This window comes from Hemitrygon akajei, chromosome 23 (genome assembly GCF_048418815.1).
Source record: "Hemitrygon akajei chromosome 23, sHemAka1.3, whole genome shotgun sequence".
In the NCBI taxonomy this organism is placed as follows: domain Eukaryota; kingdom Metazoa; phylum Chordata; class Chondrichthyes; order Myliobatiformes; family Dasyatidae; genus Hemitrygon; species Hemitrygon akajei.
The window spans coordinates 33371267-33396806 of NC_133146.1; the positions used below are offsets into that span (position 1 = coordinate 33371267).

General features: G+C 39.3%; 1 protein-coding gene across 2 annotated transcripts in view; it reads right to left on the minus strand.

The window, feature by feature from the left end:
• atad1b (ATPase family AAA domain containing 1b) overlaps positions 1-15710 on the minus strand; it is a 51840-nt gene extending 36130 nt beyond the window's left edge. Inside the window, exons 1-3 of one of the 2 annotated variants that reach the window (XM_073027360.1) lie at positions 15596-15710; positions 6950-7128; positions 3351-3449 (exon numbers count right to left, since the gene is read on the minus strand). In XM_073027360.1, coding sequence (XP_072883461.1) covers positions 3351-3449; positions 6950-7123 — 273 coding nt within the window. In that variant the 5' untranslated portion in view covers positions 7124-7128; positions 15596-15710. Of the gene's footprint in view, positions 1-3350; positions 3450-6949; positions 7129-15520 lie in introns of both variants that reach the window. The other variant, XM_073027359.1, reaches the window with a different exon arrangement.
• Between the last annotated feature and the right edge of the window lie 9830 nt (positions 15711-25540).

Consider the following 25540-nt stretch of genomic DNA (forward strand, 5'->3'; position numbering starts at 1 on the left):
TATAGATTTCCAAGTGTCTTTAACTAGTAATCAAATCTAGGAATCAAAATGAGAGAAAGCACTGAAACTTGATGTAATGATTCATTATTAATTTACTAGATAGAAAAAAAACAATTTTAAATATCAGTTTAGCAACTATAAATGAGCAAACAAGAGAAAATCTGCAGATGCTGAGATGCTGAAAATTCAAGCAACACACACAAAATGCTGGTGGAACGTAGCAGGCCAGGCGGTTTTGTTGTGCATCTTTTCCATTAAAGGTAAATTTAAAAACCTTTATTCAAAAGTTGAAAGAAAAAAAAATTTCTGCAATTGGAGAATTAAAGTGACTGGGATCAGGGAGACTAGATTAGATCACTTCATTGTCACATACTGACAATATGACAACTGGCATGGTTACTAAGTTTGCAGATAATATTAAAAGTGGCTTTATAAATGGTATGAAAGGTTATATAAAAACAATTTACAGAGGGATTGTGACCAGCACTGAGAAATGGCAAATGGCTTTCAATCCGATAAATACTGCTTTTTGAGAGATCAGACCAAGGTACAACTCATGCAGTGAATGGAGGGAGTTGTGGAACAGAGAGCACTAGAACTGTAAATGCTTAGTTCATTACAAGTGGCATCATGAGTAGACATGTGATGAAGGTGCTTGGTACACTGGCCTTCCTCACTCAAGGCCTGAGTATGGGAGTTGGGAAGTTATGCTGCAGTTGTATAAGATCTTGGAAAGACTCCACATGGAATAGAAGTATGTTCCTTTACAAGAGATGAGGAGGAATTTCCTTAGCCAGAGAGTGGTGGATCTGTGGAAGTAATTGCCACAGAAAGCCATGGAGGCCAAATCAATGGGTATATTTAAAGCAGTGCTTGATAGGTTCTTGATTAGTAAGGGCATCAACGGTTAAGAGGAGAAAACAAGGGAATGGGGCTGAGAGGGATAATAAATCAATCATGATGGAATGGTGGAGCAGACTCGATGGGCTGAATGGCCTAATTCTGCTCCTATATCTGATGGTATTATGGTCTTCTGGATTATTCTGTAGCTTTGGTCACTCTGATATATGAAAGATATTAACCTAGAGATAGAGTACAGAAAACGATTTACCAGGCTGTTGCCTAGACTTGGGGGCCTGATTTACAAGGATGGGTTGTGCAGACCAGGGCAAAATTCCCTGGAACCTGAAAGATTAAGGAGTGACCTATTTGATGTATACCTAGATCATGATGGGCGTAGAAAGTGTGAAAGCATATAGACCCTCCCCCCAGGGAAGGGCTACTAAAATCAAAGAAGCCATCAATGGTAGCTTCTTCATGCAAAGGGTGGAGCTTATCTGGAATGAACTGCCAGAAGCAGAGGTTGAGTTATCAAGCTAGGTACATAAATAGGAAAGGTTTAGAGGGCTGTGGGCCAAATGTAGGCAGACAGGACTAACTTGCTGAGCAAAACTGTTGCCTTGTGTGAACTGGGCCAAAGGGCAGGCCTGTTTCTGTGCTGAATATCTTAATACAGCATACAGAATTCTGCACATCTGATATTTTAAAATGTTAAAATACTTACTGATGACAGGCTCTAACTGGCTCTGATTATACTTAAGACAGCAAGTACAATAATTTGAAACATATTCCTAGCTTAAGTAACCCCTGGTATTTTTAAAAATTAATTTGCTAGTACTTTCTTTTTCATTTCCAATGTCAATTTGTGTGGAATTATCCATGCCAGTGTGAACACATGTTAGTGGCAAAGATTTACACTTACAATAGACCTGAAGCATCTTCAGTCCCTTCATCAAATTCATTCATATAAGCTGTAAAATGCTGAGTGCCAGCATCTTGCACAATAGGCTTTCATTTACTGCAATAATCTTTGATGCTACCCCTTATCAAATGACTTCGAAAACTCCAACCATATCTAGATTCCTCATTACCTTCAGCACATGTAATACTTTCAAAGAACTCCAGTTGATTTTCAGTCATACAAAAACCTCAACCAACCAAACAACATACACAAAATGCTGGTGGAACGCAGCAGGCCAGGCAGCATCTATAGGAAGAAGCACTGTTGACGTTTTGGGCTGAGACCCTTTGTCAGGACTAACTAAAAGAAAAGATAGTAAGAAATTTAAAAGTAGGAGGGAGACTCTGTCCGCTAGAGAAAGCAGGATCTCCCAGTGGCCACACATTTTAATTCCATGTCCCATTCCCATTCTGATATGTCTATCCATGGCCTCCTCTACTGTCAAGATGAAGCCACACTCAGGTTGGAGGAACAACACCTTATATTCCGTCTGGGTAGCCTCCAACCTGATGGCATGAATATTGATTTCTCTAACTTCTGTTAATGCCCCTCCTCCCCTTCTTACCCCATCCCTTATTTATTTATTCCCCCCCACTTTTTTCCTCTCTCTGTCCCTCTCACAATCACTCCTTGCCTGTTCTCCATCTCCTTCTGGTGCTCCTCCCCCTTTCTTTCTCCCTAGGCCTCCCGTCCCATGATCCTTTCCGTTCTCCTTTTGCCAATCACCTTTCCAACTCCTAGCTTCACCCCACCCCCTCCTGTCTTCTCCTATCACTTTGGATTTCCCCCTCCCCCTCCTTCTTTCAAATCTCGTACTATCCTTTCTTTCAGTTAGTCCTGACGAAGGGTCTCGGTCCGCAACGTTGACTCTACTTCTTCCTATAGATGCTGCCTGGCCTGCTGCGTTCCAACAGCATTTTTTGTGTGTTGTTTGAATTTCCAACATCTTCAGATTTCCTTGTGTTTGCACTTGAACCAACCAAGCAGTTAAGAGAACATCACGACCATTTTTAGCTGGAGGGAGAGAGGGAGAGAGAGAGAAAGAAAGAACACACACACACACGTACATGTGAGATTCTAGCTCAAAATAAATTGTTCAGAGGTGACTATCCCTTTCCATGTGCATTGATAAAAGAATTTAATGGAGATTAATTATCTCAGGCGGCTTTTTTGCATCTTATATTGGTTAGTTCCAAGATTCTATTAGAAGCATATAGTCTTAGATTACCCATTTGGTTAAATGAAATGTAATATCCAAGTTACGAGAATATCAAAAGGTATTAAAAAACATCTATTTCTAAGGGCAAGCTCCATTACTGGTAAAGGATCATTACTCTCCATTGAATACAGCAGAGGTGCTAAGTCCTCACACTGCTGACTAGGCGTGATGAAGCAAACAATGGCCTGATCCTTTAATGAAGACAATAATAATGTTTAACTGTCAACTTAAAATAAATAGTCAGGTTGCCTATATTAGAAGTCCACAGCTGATATAACGATTCCAATCTCTGAATAAAAGATGATAGGATGCAATTGAAAAATGCCTTACCTGCATACTCAGGGGGTCAACAAGGTGGGCTGCAATACTCATCTCATATTCTGAAAGCTTGACATTTTTTACACCAATTTGCTTCATTAGTCTCTCTGCCTGAGAAATCAATTAAAATTAATCTAAATTGTAAGAGGGAGGTAACAACAGTAACAAATGCACCCGAGTATTTCTTCTCACATTTCAACCATAATTAAATAAAAACTGAATTTTCAATTCAAAAGAAAATGTTTTAATTTCAAAATTCAAAAGTGCTTATTAGGCACTCAATGAATAAAAGCAAATTAAGAATTATAACAAATATTTACTTATATTTTTTAAAACAGTCCAATGCCTTGCATTCATCTTCCATGGGATCCCATAAAACACTTGTTGTGTTGCCCTAATTTCCCAGCACGTTACTGCTGTGCACTCCCTACACGGAAGAACAGTTCACAAGCAGTGATCTGGCCTTACGTGGCACAAACTGAGGCCCATCCACCGGTTTGCATTGCTAGAGGGTATTTTCCAATGCCTCTAAACACGCCTGGCATTTAGAAATGGCTGAAATACATTTAATTGATTTTTTATTACAACTTAGTAATGTAACTTAAAACTATTAATCTTTAAATAAAACAAGATCCTTAGTTTCACTTTGTTTTAATGTCATCCACCCATTCAAATAAGCAAGGCTGTTGCACATGTCCTGGTGGTCGATCAGCCCTCAGCACTAAACCCAGAGGTATTACAGATCAAATGGATCCTTGCACATCATCTGACCTCCAGCATATTCCATGTTTCTGTACTGCAATTTGCAGGCACACAAAGACCAGAACAATGATGTAATGTGAACAGCATCAGCATTCTCAGGCCCAATAAAATGAACGGAAGTGCATTTATCTGAACAAGCCTGCCTCATTAAATATACATTGGTCTGTTCAATAACATGTATGCATTGAAGGCCATGGCACTGTATACTGTTCCAATGTGCTAAGTTACAAAGTATTCCAACTTTCATAGCATCCCTTCTAATACCAATACTTATTTGTGCTTCGATGTTACCGGTGAGTTGTTATGGACTCAATCTGTGGCAGTAATTAAGGATAATATTTTTTAAATGTTTGATAAGATTAGCACCTGACAGACCTCAGTCTCATAGTATTTCTTTTAAAGTGGTAAAATGTATTTTGTTACGTACCCCGTAACTGGGTCACTGACCAGCAAAGATAGAGAGGTCTGATGGTACTATTTTTAACAGTATTTATTGATAAAAATACACAAAAATAATATCAATGCAAACATACAGATAATATACGTCATCAATACTAAATCTAAAAGCGCGGGTATAATAATAATCAATAAGAAATAGCTCTATCGTTGTCTAGGGGATAATGTATTGTCCGATGGAAATATAAAAGTCACTCAAGTTCATGCAGGCTGCATGCAGCCTTTGGTTGGAGTCAAGAGAGATTTTTAGAACTTGCCAGCTTTTCCTTTTTATGATGTCGATCCTTCGAAATTTCGTTGGTGGTGATCTCTTCTTTAGCTAAGCCGTCTTCCGTGGTAAGGCCCCAATCCCGGCAACGGGAAAGGACACACGTGGGCCCTCCACCGGCTGTCGCTATTAAACGCTGTCACGGGATTTCTAGCGTTTCTCCTGGTACGTCTAAAGGGGTTGTTCCCCAGACCCTCTTTTATCCTTACTCACGGGGTCTCAGACATCAATCAGGTTGGGATGATGCAATCCCTCAACCAGCCCCTCTGCTCATTCCCTGAGGGCTTCCATGAATAGTACAGTACTCAATACACAATTCCGTCTCCAAGAGACAATGGTCGTTATCAGTGGCTTTGTATCGCGGAGGCCAGGACACATTCCAAACGTCTCTCTCTCATTTCCTGGGTCTCCTGACCTGAATTAATAGCGATCTTGCGATTCTCAAAAAGGAGGGGGCTACTTTGTACCCTTCGGCCTCAGAGTTGGGGCACAGTCGTAACAATTTCTTTAAATGAAAGATGCACCAATTGCCTACACCCTCCTCCAGAAAAAAGTATATAAAAATGCAACTGTGTATATCAAAGTATGTTAAACACATACCCAAGTAAGGAGTTACTAGTTACCAAATAATTAAACAAAGCATGTTTTAAACAGCTTTTAGAGAGGGAATCAAGTATTTCTATTAGTTAACTAAGGTCCAGACTAGCACACCGTAAATTTCTGACAATGCCAGCTACCTATAAACACTACAAGAAAATATTAAACATTGCATTTTATATTTTGAAATTTCTGATGGGTCATAAAACAAATTTAGTCAAACCATTCAACAAATTTACTGAATTCAAACCTCCAAGTTAGGCTGAAGCCACAATGCTCCAGTTTGGTCTCAGCAGCAGCATGCTGAAAACTAAAACTAAGCACAACAATGATATGCAATACTTTAAACTATGAAGGGGCATATCTCAAAAGGAAATTTGTACTGACGTAGAATATATAAAATCCTAAAATTATACTTCAAATGTGATAAGGTAGTTCAGTTACGAAGCATAAGTTTAGGGTAAATGACGATTCTTTTTACAGAAAATCAAAATGCTTTTGCCTGGAAAAGACTGTAAGCTCAGTACCCAAGAACAAAATTCACTTGTGTGAATGAAATTGATGGCTGAACATACAATATTTATGTAATTGATTGACTGTTGTGACCGTTGTTATTTTTGAAAAACTGTGTAAGAATTAGTATTCTTGGTATCTACTTTGAAATCAATCATATTAAATATAATAAACAAGTTGCATTCTGATAGTAATCCCTTCTTAGTAATTTAAAATCCTGGTCTTATCTCCAATCTTTAGCCCAGTAGTTCTCTACAAGCCTTTCCATACCTTAAATCCTCAAGAGAATTTGTTTTAAATTTCTACCAATAAGATTTTAAGATAATTTGTATTTGAAAACATCCTGTGTGGGACAAATACCTGTGACACTGTGATTTTAGCTTCACCTATATTTCTCAACCAATTTATCGAGCCAATTTCTAGTCATTAAATGGCCGTCATGCAAGTTCTCTCATTTGTGCTGCTCATTTTAATGTACAAAACACATTCACCACAGCTACAGAGATCCACCACAGAGCTGTGGATCTGTGGAATGCTCTGCCTCAGAAGGCAGTGGAGGCCAATTCTCTGGATGCTTTCAAGAAAGAGTTAGATAGAGCTCTTAAAGATGGTGGAGTCGAAGGATATGGGGAGAAGGCAGGAATGGGGTTCTGACTGTGGATGATCAGCCATGATCACAGTGAATGGTGGTGCTAGCTCGAAGGGCCGAACAGCCTACTCCTGCACCTATTGTCTATTGTCTGCCTTTACACATCAAGGGCAATTTACAAATGGCACAAATATTTCAACTGATGAGGATTCAATTCATCCCACTATAGTACATTAAAATTTTAAATATCTCATAGCTGACAAAAACACACCCTTCATACTGTAAGAATGAGTAAAGGCTATAACATTTGAGTAAGACCAATTTTGTAGAATCTCACAGCACATTAAAGGATTCTTTTGGCCTACCTCATCTATGCTGATGCTTAGCTTGGTCTGTGTATCATACATTAATAAAACATAAACCAACCTGTTTCTGTGCTTCCACTTTCTGTTTCCTCGTAGGATCAATGGCATCTACCATCCATTTGATAGTGTAGTAGGTTACTGCACCAAATATTGTTAGGCGAAAAATTAAACCAACTATTTCATTCCGTGATAAAGGACGGGCCAAAGATTCAGTTGGGATTTCTTTCAAGACCATTTTTGCTGCAAGACAAATGACAGAGAGGGGTTAAGAAAATGTACAAGGAGAAGAGTCTATTTTCCAGCTACTAGAGTCATCGAAACTGGCTCTTCACCCCACTCATCTGTGCCAACCATGATCCCCGTCCACACAAGTTTGATCTGCTCACATTATGGCTGAATCTCTCTTCTCACAATGTGGTTTATTATCACTAACACATGTGGCTGCAGTACATACAAATTAATATAAGTTACAAAATTAAATTGTGGAAAAAGATGAACAAAAAGGTAATATTATTGTGTACCTGTGTTAACCTGCTCAGTTGAGGAAAAAACACCAGAGACACAAATTAACCTCTGAAACGGTTTTTATTCAGCGGAGAGTTTGCAGCCACACACACCTTGGCGTACGGTAGCCAACTCCGAATCTGTCAGTTTACAGTGGTCATACTTATACCCAAAAGCGGGGCACTACATTCACAAATATGGTTACCGATTCAAATTCATCGACTGATTGGCTATTGCATAGCTAAGCACGCAAAATACTCGGAATAAGTATAGACACAAGCAAAATACTTGGAATAGGTACAGACGCAAGCAAAACACTTGAAATAGGTATATAGCTCAGATACTTCGCTAGACACATTGTCTTGCAGTAAGCAAGGTTCCCTTTCTTTGTGGTTGCCATATCTGTCTGTTACTCTAGTTTAGTTACCTGTCCCTGTCCTCCTACACTTCCCCAATCACATACTCGGTCCCCAGTCCTGTACACATACTTTGCTACACTTACCCCTCATCCCCCCCCCTACACGTACCCCTCACCCTCTCCACATTCTCACCTGTTCAAATATGTTTAAACATTGTAATTCTAACTGCCTCTATCACTTCCTCTGGTAGCTCATGCATATAACCAACACACTCCATGTGAAAATCTTGCCCTGGTCTCCTTTAGTTTAAATCTCCCTCACCTTAAACCTTTTAGACTCCTGTACCCAAGGAAGAACACTACCTACCTTACCTGTGGCCCATAATTTTATAAACATTTGCAAAGTTACCACTCAGCTTTCAGGATTCCAGTGGAAATAAACCCAGTTTCCTCAATCTCTCCTTATAAGTAAAACCCTCCATAACAGGGACATTCTGGTGACTCTCTTCTATATTTTTTCCAATGCTACCACATCCTTGCTGTAGTGTGGTAACAAGAGCACAATAATCCATGTCCATCCCAGTCAAAGTTTTATACAGCTGCAACGTGTTATCACAACTGATACTCAATGCCTTGGCCTATGAAGGCAAATTTGCTGAATGCCTTGTTTATTATCCAGTACACCTGTATTACCATATTCAACATGTAATCAACTTGCACCCTCAGATCCCTCGATACATCAACACTTCTGAGGTCCTTACCATGTCCTGTTAGTATCTGTCCCAAGATCCATTACCTCACACGTCTGGATTAAATTCAGTCACCACCACACTCAACTTTCCAGCTTATTTTTGTCCCCCAATAACCTTTCACTACCTTATTTGCTATTCCTTACTCCACCATTTTTGTATTTTTTTATATATATAAAAAAACATCTTTAAAATGTTCAAAACTTTGGGCATAACGTGCAGGAGTGCCACATGTGTTCCAAAGATAGAGAAACCAACAACTTTTGGTGCAGGGACATATCTGGTGGTCTGTGGGATGCAGCAACCCAATCGGCAGGTTCAACAAATATTTGAAAAGAATTGGTATGTCAGTCTTTATTGCAAGAGATTTGATTACAAGAAAAAGTTTGCTCAGATTATATAGGGCTTGGCAAGACCTCAAGTGTTCTGCTTATAGTCTCAGTTTTCAAAAATGAATATGCACGTTAAAGACAATGGAACATAAGTTCACCAGATTGATTCCTGGATGTCTTAAAGAAAAAGGAGAATAGGCTATATTTCATGGAATTTCAAAGTAATAGATCCCCTTTAAAAAATAGCTGACTGAGATTGCTTCTTTTGTGATGGAGAGACTAGAAAGAGAGAGGATGTTACGAACTAAGGACTGGGACAAATAGAGATTTCTTTATGCGAATAGTCACAAATATTTCAGATAGCTTTTTTTAATACCTCAAAGGCCTGATACTCAAATGTCGAATTACCCAATTTCCCTCTGGATCAATAAAGTATGTCTGTCTGTCTGAATACGTTTAAGCTCAAGATTGCAAAGCACTGCGACCTAAGTTTAAGATCAGGAGGCACCCGAGGTACTGAATCAAATGTACAGATACTGAGAGATAACTTTCTTTCAATAACTGCACATTATTCAACTGACGGACCTTATAAATTAATCCTGCATCCATTTCTTGTAAGCTGGTGGCAACTATAAACTACTTATGAAACAAAATTGAAAATTTTGTTTCCATGTAACTAAAAAGTTAGCAGAAATATGTCCTCATATTGTGACAAAAAGAGAAATGAGGATTTTGTGCACGCGTTATCCAATGATGACAACTGCACAAAAGGACCTGTGCAGGAGAGAGTTTTTAAAGTGGAGAAGCTATTGCACTGGAGGTCTTCCTTGGTTGCAGTGACCTTTTCTGTGCCTTGTCATGGCCTTCACTTTCCACAAAGCATTGCAGAACTGCCCTCTGGCCTTTGGATCTTGCTGTTGGTCTTATCCACCCAGTCCCCTGGAACTGCCTTCGCATGCTAGGACAGGCATATCGCACCGGGGTACGAGGACTGCTGGCTACCCTCACCTAATTTGACGTGATCCCGTCTGCTAAATTTACAAAGGATAAAAAGGGCAGACCAATTTTTTTCCCTATATCTGGTCTATCTCACTTTGTAGATGGTCTACTAGAAATTAAGGGATTACACTTTCATTAAAAAACAGGAAAAGTTGAAAATACAAAGTAAGTCATGTAGCATCTGTGAAGACAGGAACAGAGTTCACATTTTGGATCAATAACTTTTATATCCAAAAAGCAAACAACTTGGAGAGAAAGGTTTATACTATAATGAAAAGTAAAAGGGGCAAAGAAAGCAATAGAAAATGTCTGTGAAAAGGAGGAGGGCAAACATGATTCAAAGAGAAAAGCAATGGCTAACATTGACTGAAAGAAGCTGAAGAGCGGTGAACACCAAAAGGCATGGGGGGGGGGGGGGAAGTGTAATTACAAAAGGTTCAAAGGTTCATTTATTATCAAAGCATACAACTCTGAAATTCTTCTTCTCCAGATAGCCATGAAACCAAGAAAGAAAAGGCAGCACGATCAACAACACTCCCCCCCCAACAAATCGCTCCTCCCCCACATACATAAAAAATGAACAAAAGTAGAACAGGTACATCAACCCCCAAATCTCCCCACCCCACAAAAAAAAACAAAGAAAACAGAACAGGCACATCGACCCCTAAATCACCCACCCTGCGCAAAAAAATGAGAAAGATCAAGTAAAAAACACCGAAAATAAAAAAACTATAAGGCTGAAAAATATCTGTAGTCCAAGCCCACATCCAAAACAAAGAAAACCTGGACAATACTCTCTGGCACAGCAGCAGACTCTCCTTTCTCTGTAGCAGAGCGATCAGAAGGCAGGCAGCCGGTGATCTCCCTCCGCACTTGCCTCGATGCTTCAATCTCTCTCATCACTTTAATCAGTGAAATAGGTCAAACATCGGCTTGTGACCTATCCCGAAGCCTGACCACTATGAGGCTCGCATACGCTGCCTCTGTCACCCAGAATCTTCTCGAAGACTGCAGAGTGCTGAAGCACCCAAACGATTTCCAAACTTCTGCATTCGCCTTGATGTTTCAATCTCCCTTGTTGCTTTACTCAGTGAACAATGGAAGCCTTAATTAGTGAAATAGAGTCGAACACTGGCTCACATGCTGTCCCACAGTATTCCCATCAAGAGGTTTGTGCACTTTACGTCCTGGAATCCTCTCAGAGACTGCAGAGCCCTAGAATACCTGAACCATCTCCAAACAACAAATCACAGGCTCCAATAGTTCCAGAATCACATCCAAGATGAAAAACAAAGATTAATGACATTAAAAAGTGAAATATGGTTCCATGATCCATTCAGAAGATGTTAACTGAAGGAGCATTGTACGCAGGGGTCATCTTGACCTGAACTTGAGATGGTGCCTGTGTATCAGAAAGAAAACTGAATGCAGAACTGTCAGACAAGACTGGAATAGCTGGTTAGTGAAATAATTGTCAAGCCCAGAAGATTGTAATAGGTCTAACTGAAAGTCAAGGAGCTGTTCACTGGGCTCATCTTGAGTAAAGTAACAGTATTGGAAGATGAAGACAGAGTTCAGGGTAGAACTGCAATACAAAATTCAAGTTCTGAGAATTCAGAATCACACTTACACACATATACATATATTCTGCAAGCAATTATTCATTCTGTGTTCTGCTTTTCCCAATATATAGGACTAAAAGCTGTATCCATGTATTCATTAATTTGAAGCTTTTGAAATTCAAATTTTACCTCTAAGGTTACACACCCTTGACCTACAGGGCTTTATTTTTGCTACAAAGGAGTGCCAACATCCATCCAAGATAGACACATTTTCTCTCACACCATTTTGCCCTCATGAAGATCACTAACGTCACAGCGCTTTACTTGGCATCAGGGTCCATCATAATTTATACTGTGCATCCTGCTCAGCGCTTTCCAAAAAAATGTATATTTATTTATTTATTTCGCAATGTGACGCAGTGTAGGCCCTTCCGATCCTTTGAGTAATGCTGCCCCAACAAACCCCAAACCCTATTAACCCCAACCTAATATGGAACAATTTACAATGACCAATTAACCTACCCAGTACATCTTTGGACCGTGGGAGTTAACTGGAACACCCAGGGAAAACCCACGCATTCCACAGGGAGGTCATACAGACTCCTTACAGAATGGCACTGGTATTGGACTCAGAACGCCCGAACTGTAATAGCTTACCACTATGCTACCCTGGCATCCTTTTGTTCTGGACGATGTATTTCCTCTAAGAAATTATCACAAATTTGAAGTGTTAATACCATACTTTTGTTAATATTGCAGTGTTGACTGTACAAGCAATCTTTAACAACACAAAGTAAAAGTTAGTGCCCAAAATGTTATTCAGGAGGGCAACAAACGGCAGAAATATTATTATCGAGAGAATGGAAAAAGGGTTAAGATGCTACTGGAAGTCCTGAATCAATGGTATGAGCTTGATGATGATCTGAGAAAAAGCAAAATTGATTAAAGATCAAAAATGTAAGATTAACTTTAGTCTTCACATGTACATTGAAACATACAGTGTAATGTGCTGTCTGCATCAGTGACTAACCCAGACTGAGCATGTGCTGGAGCAACCTGCAAGAGTCCCCACAACTTACCAATCTTAACCAGTATATCTTTGGAATGTGGGAGGAAACCAGATCACCCAGAGAAACCCCACATGGTCACAGGGGAAGAGACAAAGTTCTTATGGACAGTGGTGGGAATCAAACCCCTATCAATAGCGCTGTAAGGCTTTGTGCTGTCAGTTGGTAAACTGATATATTAATGTCAAATGTACCAAGGGTTCTTGTCGTATTGGGCATACCAAGCTATAAAGTATCTGGATAGGATGCCTTCTATCGCGTGTCAATAAAAATCAATGAGGGTCAACGAGGATATGCCAATTTTCTTCAGCTTCCTGAGGAAGTAGGGGCATTAAGACCACAAGATATAGGAGCAGAATTTGGCCATTTGGCCCATCAAGTCTGTTCTGCCATTTTGTCAAGGCTGAACCATATTACCTCTCAACCCCCAATCTCCTGCCTTCTCCCTGTATTGCTTCATGCCAGACTAATCGAGAATCTATCAACCTCTTGCCATAGTATCCTCGTGGTTGGACCAGGACGGACAATCCTACCATTCATAAATCTGAAACAGATATACTATCAATATGGCCACAGAAAATATCACTGCCTCTTGGGATCTGGAAACCCAGCTAACAATGTACTGCATATGGAAGAAATTATAGCTAGAATGCACGTACAAGCTTATGGGATTCTGAGCCTAAAAAAATCTGCAAAGACATTGTTAAGTTGGCAAATGAAGTAGAGTTTATCTAAGCAGAGGAGGAAGGCATGGAAGAGTTGCAAAATCTCATGGTGAACAGAAAAAGAGAAACAAGAAGCCAGTAGCAGAATACCACAACTACCAAAAGGGTTTTAGAACCTTTATCTCCTCCACCAGGAAAGCAATTGCTGTTTTCAAAGACAACAACTTCAAAGGCTGCACAACAATAGATATGACTTGAAATGATAGAAAATGTCACGTTTTGCTATAAGAAGCTTTTTTTAGGAGAAAAAGAAGAAAGCTGTCCAAGTACCAATTGATACCTTTAAATCTTGTTTATCACACTGTAAGAACAAGAAACTAGATGAAGACTTGACATCAATGTCATAAACTCTATCAAATTCAGATTCACGGCCAACTGCAGCAAAAGCTCTGCCTCCTACCAACCCTGAACTGTTGTTCCTTTCCATGCTTTGTGACACATCGGGTGGCAACCTTGCCATTTTTATTAGCATTTGTCTATTTTTTTATGAGGCCAAGTTGCTAGATTAACGCACAACCCAGCACAGATGGAAAGCGTGCAAGGAGCCAGCCAGATTCGAACCCGGGACCACTTACCTCAGGTCCGGTGTAGATGCCACACCACCCCCAGCCAGCTACTACATCTGCATCAAAGCAATTATTTTCACCTTCATGTGAATTAGGATTGGGGTAAACTCCAAACAATAACCTTTCCTCCCTTACTAATCGAGGATCAACCTAGAAGATTATTTTGCTTTCATTCCAGAGATTCAGAACCCCAAGATCAGAAGTCACACTTCATTCTGACTTAAATGGATGACACCTTGCTTTTAAAAAGTAACCTCTAGTTCTAGATTCTCACACAGTAAGAACTATTTCCATAAATCTTCAGTGAAGACCATGTAAACACATGCAGGGATTCAGTGGTTGAGTAATCTGAAAAGACACACTCAGAATGTTTTATGTTAGTTTATGATGAATGATTCTTTATGTTTTTAGCTACTTGCATTAATGTATTTTAAGGGTTTAGCTCTTTTTGATCTAAAATCTGGTGCTCTGGAATGTAACCAGAGTTTTTATCTTAGAAACTAATGGGTTACAGCTTTACAATTTGCAAATTTTTGCTAAAGGGAATATTTCCCAGGAATGCAATCCTGGTTAATTAAGAACATCTGCTAAATTGGACATATAACAAGTAAACCATTGCTTCAGCTGAAAAGAGTGTTTAGAGTTCAAAACGGGGGAGGTGAGAAGGCCAAAAGGCAGGTGGTTGCATCTCTGTGCATGAGAAGATGCCGATCAAGAGGAGATGGAAGAATGGAGGAATCTTAATTGGCAGAAGTGAGGAAGTATTGTTACAATTGTAAATTGTCCTGGTAATGCCACATTAAGCATTGTGCAGTGTTTTGGTTTCCTAAAGAAAGGATATACTAGCAATAGAGGAAGATTAACTAGACTAATCTCTGGGAAGAGGGGTTTGTGCTATTATAAGTAACATCACATAGCAGACATTGGAAATTACAGAAGGTGGTCTGTTCACTTGGGGGGATGGAAGGATAGGGGAAATTCTTCCTTGAATTGAGAGCAGGGAACAAGAGTAAACACAGCTGAGAATAAACCAAGACACACAGGAAGAATGGAAGGTAATGTTGTCAGAGCTGACACCATATAAATGGAGGAAATAAAATAGATGGAGTCCTTCCACACATTATGCTTAAGTACTTCCTGTATGTTATGTTATGTTTCAGTTTCAATTTCCAACATCTGCAGTTTTTCAGCTTTCAATTATTCTTTTGTATTAGCTGCTATAGAACCAAATTAAACATTAATATAAAAACGATTACATACTCTAGTCGATTCTGCGGCAGTCAACCTAACACCAAAAGGAATATCTAAACTGTTTTAGTCCAGCTTAGAAAACGTATCCCCGTGGTTTTATAGGTAGATATTACGTCACCGGGAAAATGCAGTAACACAAACCTGCTGAACGAGGGGCGTCATGTTTGAGAAACAATTACCATTTTTCAGTACAATGTTAACCCTTGAAAATGCGCGCGCGAGCGACACCGCAAGTACTCAAAAGTATCAAAGATTTTGAATGAACTTTCAGGGTCATTTTCCTCTAACTGCCCTTCTGGGTTTCACATACTTCTGGACAAACCGCGACCCATCCCTGCTTGGATACAGTGGCACCAAGAAATAATATAAACCGAATTCAAACTCGGCGGCCTTGTTTCCCACCCACCAAGGTTAAATCAGCCGTAGCTGGGACTTCCTGCAGCCTAATCGCCCGGTCCGGTCCGACTGGGATGAAATGGCCACGCCGATATCTGCCAGCTCACTCGGACAAGTACTCACCCAACCTGACTGTGTGCTGGGCGGCCAAGGGCGCTCAACCCACCCGGCAGAGGACACAATGCTGGAGACACTCACCTGGGCCTGCGGCGAGGGGCAATGCGCATGGCTGTCCGACCAGCTTCCGTGTCCGCCTCCACACGCCGTACGAGCAACGCTGAGCGTCTCCGTGGTTCCGCGATCTGTTCGCAGACGCCGGTAAAGACCTCGGAGGTCAAGATCTTCTGGTTTCTATTCTTTCTAGGTATGTGTTACAAACGTTCTTTACTCCATAGAAATATTTTCTTAGGGAAATTAGTGCGCATGAAATTCATACAAATATAGGTATTAGTGTTGACTATGGTGCAAACCGAGATGTGGCAATGGTAGAAATGTACCAATGGAACAATCCTGTTGGGTTTTCTTAAGGGATCTTAACAAGAGAAATTCAGGAAGGGAAAAGTCAAATATTTCTGGTAAAAGTCTTTTAAAATCTTACTTTTATTGCTCAGCATGACTTCACAAAAGTAGAATTTATGGTCTAAACTTAGAAATCACCAGTTGAATTTCATCCTGTCAATATTGAAAAACAATTTTGAAGGGAATTGTGTGACATATGAAGCTGAACAGTGACCCTGTAAAGGAGAGAATGTATAATTATTACACAAATCATCCTTTCCTATTAATATGTATAATTTCTCGAAAATAAAACCTATTCAATTCATTTGTAAGTATTTTCAAAAAGAATATTCTTTCTCTTTATGTTCAGGTTAGCAGGTGTTCAATATTGGCTAATATCCGAAACTTTGACACCAGGAAGGCAGACGGCAGATTCTGTTGTTTTACACTTATAGTACAAAAATGTACTTTATGTAAAAAAAAAAGCTTGTAAATGCACAAAATAAATCCTCCATTCACTTTACATAGCGTTACGTTTACGTTATGTTTACACGTGTGATTTTTTTTTCGCCACAAACATACCATGGCTTTAATGCCTAAAGATTTTTAGTTTCCAGCCCCTAGTGATCGTGAAAGGTATTGCCAAGATCTAGGTTATTAATTTACTGGCTGATTGTCCAATTCTAATTATACTGAAACGGCTACTTTTTACCGTCATTACACAATGAAACTGATAGCAGTTTTTGAAATACAGACATGCAAACATCGAAATATGGAAGTTACTGTCAATGACTCCCTATCCCTCCACAAATCTCTTTGCTTTTCATTTCTTAAAACAGAAGAGATTCTACAGAATTCTTGAGCAATACTGTTTATTCCCCTCCACAGATGCTGCCTGACTTGCTGAGTTCCTCAAGCACTTTGTGTGTGTGTGTGCGCTGCTCTGTTTTTTCAATTCTGTGCAGTACAGCAATAAAAATCAACAATGGTACAAAAAAAGCTAGTTGTGATTTTTGCTCACTGGAAAACACTCTGTGCTTATTAAACTTTGATGTATGAAGTGTGAGCCAGCTTTAAATGTTGAACTCATACATAATTGCCCCTTTTATATTCTCTGGCCCTAAAAATAAATATTGTGGTTTGTAATCCTCTGACAACTATTTCAATTGAATTAAATTAAATGTTTTGATAGGTTTGATATTTTAGCTCTTTTCATCTCATGTATGTTTTATTATTTCTGATTTGTAAAATATTAAAGTGTTTACATAAAGGTGTACTTCATTTCCTCCTTGGAAATCTTATGTCATAGTCTGCTTACTCACTTGAGAGACATCAATATTGGTTATAATGCCTGTGATCCTATAGTAATGACATGTGACAGCTACTGAATTTCCATAAACATGGAATTCACCTTTTGTCTGAGAGCACTACTTTGAGGTCAGCAGAGAGAATTGATATTTTATTGTTGACTGCAAAATCTAAATTTTAGACACTTCTCTGTCAATGACTGTAGCAGATGTTTGTAAGGGAATTTTCAATGTGCATGAACCCTCTTTAATTTAAAGGGTACCCTAAAATATCCAAAATCCTTAATTAAAATAGTTTAAAGTATGACATTGTTTCAACAGCAAACACAAGGAAATCTGCAGATGCTGAAAATTCAAACAACAACACACACAAAATGCTGGTAGAACACAGCAGGCTGGGCAGCATCTATGGGGACATCGCTTCTCCCTATAGATACTGCCTAGCCTGCTGTGTTCTACCAGCATTTTGTGTGTGACATTGTTTCAACAACTGGTTGTGAGAATGTAGTACTATGTGTTGTATTTCTTCTGTTACTGATTTATGAGATGTGAACATCTTTGGTTTTTTTCATCCCTAATAGTCCCCAAAGGATGCAGATAAAGTTAACCATGCTAATAGTTTGAAGTCACATAAAGGCCAGACTGACTAACAGTTCATCCCAGAAGAATATTAATGTTGGATTTTTACAACAATCTGGAAACTTCATAGTTAGGCTAGTTTACTCCAAAATTAATTACTTGAGTGTAAACTTTCCAGCTACCATAGGGGGATTGAATCTAACAGTCAGAACCCTAGTTGCTAAGCCAGTAACCTCTACAAAGGAGATGGTTATCAACTTCATGAAAACTCACACCACTCACATCCTCTTCACATAAGCAGCACAGCAGTGCAAGCATTTTCAAACACATGGGAGAGCACATGTCACACAACCTCTCACAATCCAAGAACACATCCCTCACAGTCAAGAAAGCTCACCAATGCCTCTATTTTCAGAAAAGGCTGATTCGAGCTGGACCCACGATTTTCTACAGATGTGTAGTTGAGATCATCCTAACATGCTGTGTCACTGTGGTATGGAAACTGCTCTACGGCGGACAAGAGGGCTGTGTAAAGGGTGGTCAAAACTGCCCGATGCATCACTGACACCAGCCTACCTACCATCAAGGGCATATGTGCAGAAAGGTGCCAAAAAATCGTGAAGGATCCCACCCTCCCTGCTCAGGGACTGATTGTCCCAGTTCCATCAGGGAGGAGGCTATGAAGTATCCACGCCAGGACCACCAGCCTCAAAAATGGTTACTTTCCCTGAGCAATAAGGCTGATCTACACCTCCATGCACTAACCCACCCCACCAAACACTACTTTATCATTTCATGTCAGTGTCTCCTTATGTACAGATTCACCTGTACCTAACATCACTTCATGTACATACCGTCAGTCAATGTATATAAGCTGATCGTATGTATTTATGTTTAATTTTATTTATTTTTGTGCTTTTTTATAATTATTATGTGTGTTTTTATGTTGTATTGAATCCTGAGTAACAGTCTCCTTTACACTTGTGTTCTGAAGAATGACAGTCTTGAGTCTTGAATGTGGACATGGTGGAGGATTACAAATACCTGGGGATACGAATTGACAATAAACTGGACTGGTCAAAGAACACTGAGGCTCTCTACAAGAAGGGTCATAGCCATCTCTATTTCCTGAGGAGACTGAGGTCTTTTAACCTTTGCCGGACGATGCTGAGGATGTTCTATGAGTCTGTGGTGGCCAGTGCTATCATGTTTGCTGTTGTGTGCTGGGGCAGCAGGCTGAGGGTAGCAGACACCAACAGAAACAACAAACTCATTCGTAAGGCTAGTGATGTTGTGGGGGTGGAACTGGACTCTCTGACGGTGGTGTCTGAAAAGAGGATGCTGTCCAAGTTGCATGCCATCTTGGACAGTGCCTCCCATCCACTCCATAATGTACTGGTTAGGCACAGGAGTACTTTCAGCCAGAGGCTCATTCCACCGAGATGCAACACTGAGCGTCATAGGAAATCATTCCTGCCTGTGGCCATCAAACTTTACAACTCCTCCCTCGGAGTGTCAGACACCCTGAGCCAATAGGCTGGTCCTGGACTTATTTCCACTTGGCATAATTAGCTTATTATTATTTAATTATTTATGGTTTTATATTGCTATATTTCTACACTATTCTTGGTTGGTGCAACTGTAATGAAACCCAATTTCCCTCGGGATCAATAAAGTATGTCTGTCTGAATGACTATACCACGTTACTAAATTGTGAAAAAAATGACTCATTCTGCTTTGGCCCTGACACTTCTTGGAAGGTCTTTGAAATTATTTGTTGGCACATCCCTTTTGTTGCAACGCTGGTCCTAACCGCACTTCCTGCTGCCTCAGGAAAGCAGTGAGTATAATCAAGAGCTCTTCCCAGTCTCTGTTTCCCCCTCTCCAGTCAGGTTGGGGATTCAAAAGCTCAAAGGCGCATACTACTTGACTCAAGGACAGCATCTATCCTATATTATAGACTCATGAATGGACCACTCTTATACTAAAGGATGAACTCCTGATCTCCCAATCTACTTTAGCTACATTGCAGTTTTTCTGTAGCTGTAGCAACTATGTTTTGATTTTCACTACCTCACTGTATGCAAGTATAGCAAGGTGTGAAAGGCACACAATATAGCAAGATACACAAAGAAATGCTTTTCACTCCATCTTGGTATGTATACACTGGAAAACATACCTGCAGCTGCATCACAGGAAGATACATCATGTGAGCTACATTCACAAAAAGAACAAATTAAGCATAAATTATACAGAATTTTTACATGAAAATAAAATTAGAACAGAATGTCTATTTTTCTGCAGTATGGCCAAAGTGCCATAGTGTCACTGAACTGTACTAATTTAGGTTTTGCTGGTTTGTTTGAGAACTGAATAGTAAAGGTAAGTTGCTGTTCTTGAACCTGGTGGTGTGGGACTTTGGGCTTCCGTACCTCCTATTCAATAGGTAGCTGCCACCTAACTTCAATGAGGGAGAATAATGTCCAATAAAAATTTAATGGAATATTTGGAACAATGGATTATTACTATGCAAGGATCTCCCAAATGGAGCTGAGAGAGAAAACACCTTGAATCTTTTCAAAAGTTGAAACAAATTGCACAAAAAAATGAAAACATAGCTTTCTGGACTTCCAGAAAGCTTTTGATAAAGTCCCACATAGGAGGTTAGTGTGCAAAATTAGAGCACATGGTATTGGGGGCAGAGTACTGACATGGATTGAAAATTGGCTGGCTGACAGGAAACAAAGAGTAGCGATTAACGGGTTCCTTTCAGAATAGCAGGCTGTGACCAGTGGGGTACCGCAAGGTTCGGTGCTGGGACCGCAGCTGTTTACAATATACATTAATGATTTGGATGAAGGGATTAAAAGTAACATTAGCAAATTTGCTGATGACACAAAGCTGGGTGGCAGTGTGAAATGTCAGGAGGATGTTATGAGAATGCAGGGTGACTTGGACAGGTTGGGTGAGTGGGCAAATGTATGGCAGATGCAGTTTAATGTGGATAAATGTGAGGTTATCCACTTCGGTGGCAAGAACAGGAAGGCAGATTACTATGTAAATGGAGTCAAGTTAGGAAAAGGGGAAGTACAACGAGATCTAGGTGTTCTTGTACATCAGTCAATGAAAGCAAGCATGCAGGTACAGCAGGTAGTGAAGAAAGCTAATGGCATGCTGGCTTTTATAACAAGAGGAATTGAGTATAGGAGTAAAGAGCTCCTTCTGCAGCTGTACAAGGCCCTGGTGAGACCCCACCTGGAGTATTGTGTGCAGTTTTGGTCTCCAAATTTGAGGAAGGACATTCTTACTATTGAGGGAGTGCAGCGTAGGTTCACAAGGTTAATTCCCGGAATGGCAGGACTGTCATATGTTGAAAGATTGGAGCGATTGGGCTTGTATACACTGGAATTTAGAAGGATGAGAGGGGATCTGATTGAAATATATAAGATTATTAAGGGATTGGACACACTGGAGGCAGGAAGCATGTTCCCACTGATAGGTGAGTCCAGAACTAGAGGCCACAGTTTAAGAATAAGGGTTAGGCCATTTAGAACAGAGATGCGGAAAAAATTTTTCACCCAGAGAGTGGTGGATATGTGGAATGCTGTGCCCCAGAAGGCAGTGGAGGCCAAGTCTCTGGATGCATTCAAGAGAGAGTTAGATAGAGCTCTTATAGATAGCGGGGTCAAGGGATATGGGGAGAGGGCGGGAACGGGGTATTGATTGTGTATGATCAGCCATGATCACAGTGAACGGCAGTGCTGGCTAGAAGGGCCGAATGGCCTACTCCTGCACCTACTGTCTATTGTCTATAGTTTTCAGCATTGGTGAAAGCAATCACTGAAGGTGTAAAGTGTTTTCTGGGTGGTTCAACATTAAAATGTTGATTTTAGCTTATTGAGTGGTATTTTAGAGTCAAACTAACAATCTCTTCTGGAAAAGTAAGATATTTTAAATTTGCAATGCTTTCAACGTATAGTATCTAGGTTGTTACTGAATCTGGGAGTAGATGTACAGAAGTTGATTTGTGAACTGAGCACTTTTACAGTTAAACTACAAAAATTTTCAATTAATCTAATACTTAAGAAAATAAAACTGACTATCACTTTGGTTCCTACTCAGTGCTGCATTCCAAATTAAAAGCAGTTGAACAATTATCCAAGTTAATGGTTTTCTGAAAATATGAACAATCTTCCACTTGAAACCACAAAGTTTAAAGGTATGTGAAATAATCAGTGCAACAGAACCTCTGCATTTGGTTTTAATGTAGGGTCTTAGCAAAATTTGTTTTATCTTCTCAATATATATTAGCTGCTCTGCTTTCCAAACATCTTCTGGTCTCAAATTCTTAACAATCTGATATTTCTCTTTCTACTTATTTCACTTACTGCCAAACCACAAGAAAGGAAGTAACTTAATATGGTCTTATCCTTGCTTTCCTATAAAATTAAGCAGCAATTTATAGTTGTATCATTCTTTTAACGTCGTCAGAAGTAATTTGGTAATTGGTTTGTTATTGTTACCTGTATTGCGATACAGTGGAAAAACTTTTATTTGCATATCATCCAGAAAGATCAATCCATGCACAAGTACATTGAGTAGTCCAAAAGAGGAAAAGGATCTGAGTTTACGATCAGATAAGTCTGTCTGTTGCAAAATGCTCATTTAAGTACAGATATTAGTTATAAAGCTTGTAACTACTCTTTGGAGAAATGATGTGTAATGGGTGATATTGTTGGATTTCCAGGGAACCTGAATTATCAGGCAAAGTTTGCAGACCATTTAAATGTGACCAAATGAACTCTGTGTAGAACTGAGCATCTTTAACCTTTATTTTCAGTAATATTCAAGTTGTCCCTGGAGGAAACCTAACACTGGATTCTAATAATGTAAGAATTTTTTTCATTTGGTCAGCTTTCATCTTGATGCATTTCAAATATCTTTTCATTTCACCTGATTGGAACATCTACAATTTGGTTGCATGATGATCATTTCCATTCACAAACCTTCAGCAAATGAATTCCTGATAAAGGGTCTCGGCTTGAACCGTCGACCGTTTATTCCTCTCCAAGGATCCTGCCTAACCTGCTGAGCTCCTCTAGCATTTTGTGTGTGTTACTCTAGATTTGCAGCATCTGCAGAATCTCTTGTGTTTATGATCTATGCCTGCTTGCAGGCGTGGGCTGGTAAATGTGAAGGAACAGTCACACCACAAAATGACAAGCAATAATCATATCTAATGAGAATCTAATTACCACCCTTAAAAATCCAATTACATTATCATCAGCTTGTCCTAACTGTTAATATGCTGTGGGGTACTACTTGTGATTGGGGGTGGTTGGTCACCTTTTTCCAAAAGCTTGAATGGTCTAGCTACCCAAGTCTAATAGAAGTTCGATTCTATGGAGAGTGACTCATTTCCTGACAAATGCAAAGCCTTTCCACCATCAACCACCCATCAAAGCACATATTAGCAGCATGATGGAACACTCTCCACTTGTCTTCTTGAGTAAAGCTTTAACAGTACTTAAGTGACCCAACATTATCTGGGACAAAGCACCACTTGATTGACCCATGTACTTTAAACATTCATTTCCTGCATCCCATCAGCACACCTGTGTATACTATCTACAAAATGTTCTGCATTTTAAAAAAAAACTTTAGTTATTCCATTACTACCTCAAAAATCTGCAGCCTTGCCCATCAAGGACAGGGGCAGCAAGTGTGCTTCCATTTGCGGATTCCTTTCCGATTTTGTGCATCATCCTATCTGGTAAATAGATATTCCATCACTGAGTCTGAATCGTCTAAAGTCATCATGGCGTAGGGAGGTGAAAGTCATCGTAGTGTAAGGTGCTGAAATATTTAGTGAACCTGTCCCCATAGTTTTGAGGCCATGATTTCATTGAATGCTGGTGTTGACAGATCTACTGTTGCTGCTGTTTCTTATGTTGTCAACATCACTAAAATGAATAAACAAAATATTGCAATTGCCTTTGCATTATTGATTTTTGCATCTGAATTCTCACAATCTTAAACATATTTCTGCATATACACTGATTTCAACAGATTTATTTCTAGAATTTAAGTAGGGCAATTTAATGCCATGAAAATTCTAAGGAGGTATACAGAAGGAAAATAAAATGTAACAATTCCAAATCCTTGGCAGGGGAAGTTACAGTAGATCAGCATTTTTGCCAAACAGATAAGAAACTCTTGTCTTGAGAAATAGATTTAAAAAGATATAGAAAAAGAACTTCCACCATGGCTGAAAAAATGATTTCTAAGAATTCTAAATTATTCTGTCCCTATCTTTTTCAAACACAGAAGGTAATAATATTTTATTGATACATTCTGCTGACAACAGACAGGCACCATAGATCAACTCTGTATAGGTTTAGCTTTGAAAAATCATATATGTTGATACCTTCTTACCTGTGCACATTTTAATATTTTGACTCTTTCGTCTTTAGGCATCCTATAATTTGTTAAATTAAAGCATTTAAAAGTGTTAGGTTTATATATTGTTTTAAAATTTTGTAATCATATTTCAATATTTCAGACAATGTTTTTCCCCCAGAGTGTTTAGTAATTTTGGCTAAGTTTGTTTTTTGCAAGGCAAATGTTTTAGCCTGTTAAAAATCTCCAGTTTTGCGTGTTGCACACATTTTATGTTCACAACAGAACCACACATGAAAACTTCCCATGGAAATGCCTCCCAATACTTTCTCAAGTTCACAATGAGAAGATCATGAGAGGAAATTACAAAAAAATGTAGATGCTAGAAATCTGAAATAAAAACAGAAAATATGCTTTAAAAACTCCTGTAAGTCAGAGAACATTTGTGGAAAAAGTACACAATCACATTTAATATCACTGGCATATGGAGAGAAATTTGGTATTTTGTGGCAGCAGTACATTGCATATATAATAATAAAAAACATTAATTACAATGAGAAATATATATAGAAATTAAAAATAGTGGAAAAAGAGCAAAAAAAAGTGAAGTAGTGTGAATGGTTCATTATTCATTCAGAAATCTGATGGGAGAGGAAAAGAAGCTGTTCCTGAAACATTGAGTGGGTGTCTTCAGGCCCCTGTACCTCCTCCTTGATGGCAGCAATGAAACAAGAGCATGGCCTGGGTGACAGGTCCGTAATGATGGATGCCAACTTTTTGAAACATTGCCTTTTGAAGGTGTCTTCGACGTTGGGGAAGCTGGTGCCCAAGATGGAGCTGGCTGAGTTTACAACTTCCTGGAGCTTTTTCCATACCAGACAGAAATGCAACGTTAGAATGCTCTCCACACTATATTGGTAGAAATTTGTGAGAGTCTGGTGACACACAAATCTCCTCAGTTAAAGTTTCATGTCCAAGACCCCTCAGTGGAGCTGAGAAAGAGCGAAATGAATTAGTGTAAATAATATAGAAAGGGTGGGTGATGGATGGGAAAAAGGAATTTGATAGGATGAAATAATGGGGTAGGTAAGAAAACAATAGGTTTATCTAACTGTTATAATCTGTATTGATTATACAAAAGAGATATAGTAATAAAAAGATGACAGGCAAAAATGGCCCTTTCTCACTACAGAAGAAAGGATAAATTATCTAAAATTGCGGAATTCACTATTGAGACCTACAGGGTGCAACATACCCAATAAAAAGAAGATGGGGATGTTCTTCTTCAAGGTAGCATTGATCCTTATTGTAACAGTGCTATTCTCCAACCAGGGAAAAAAGTCATCAAGACCTATTTCCT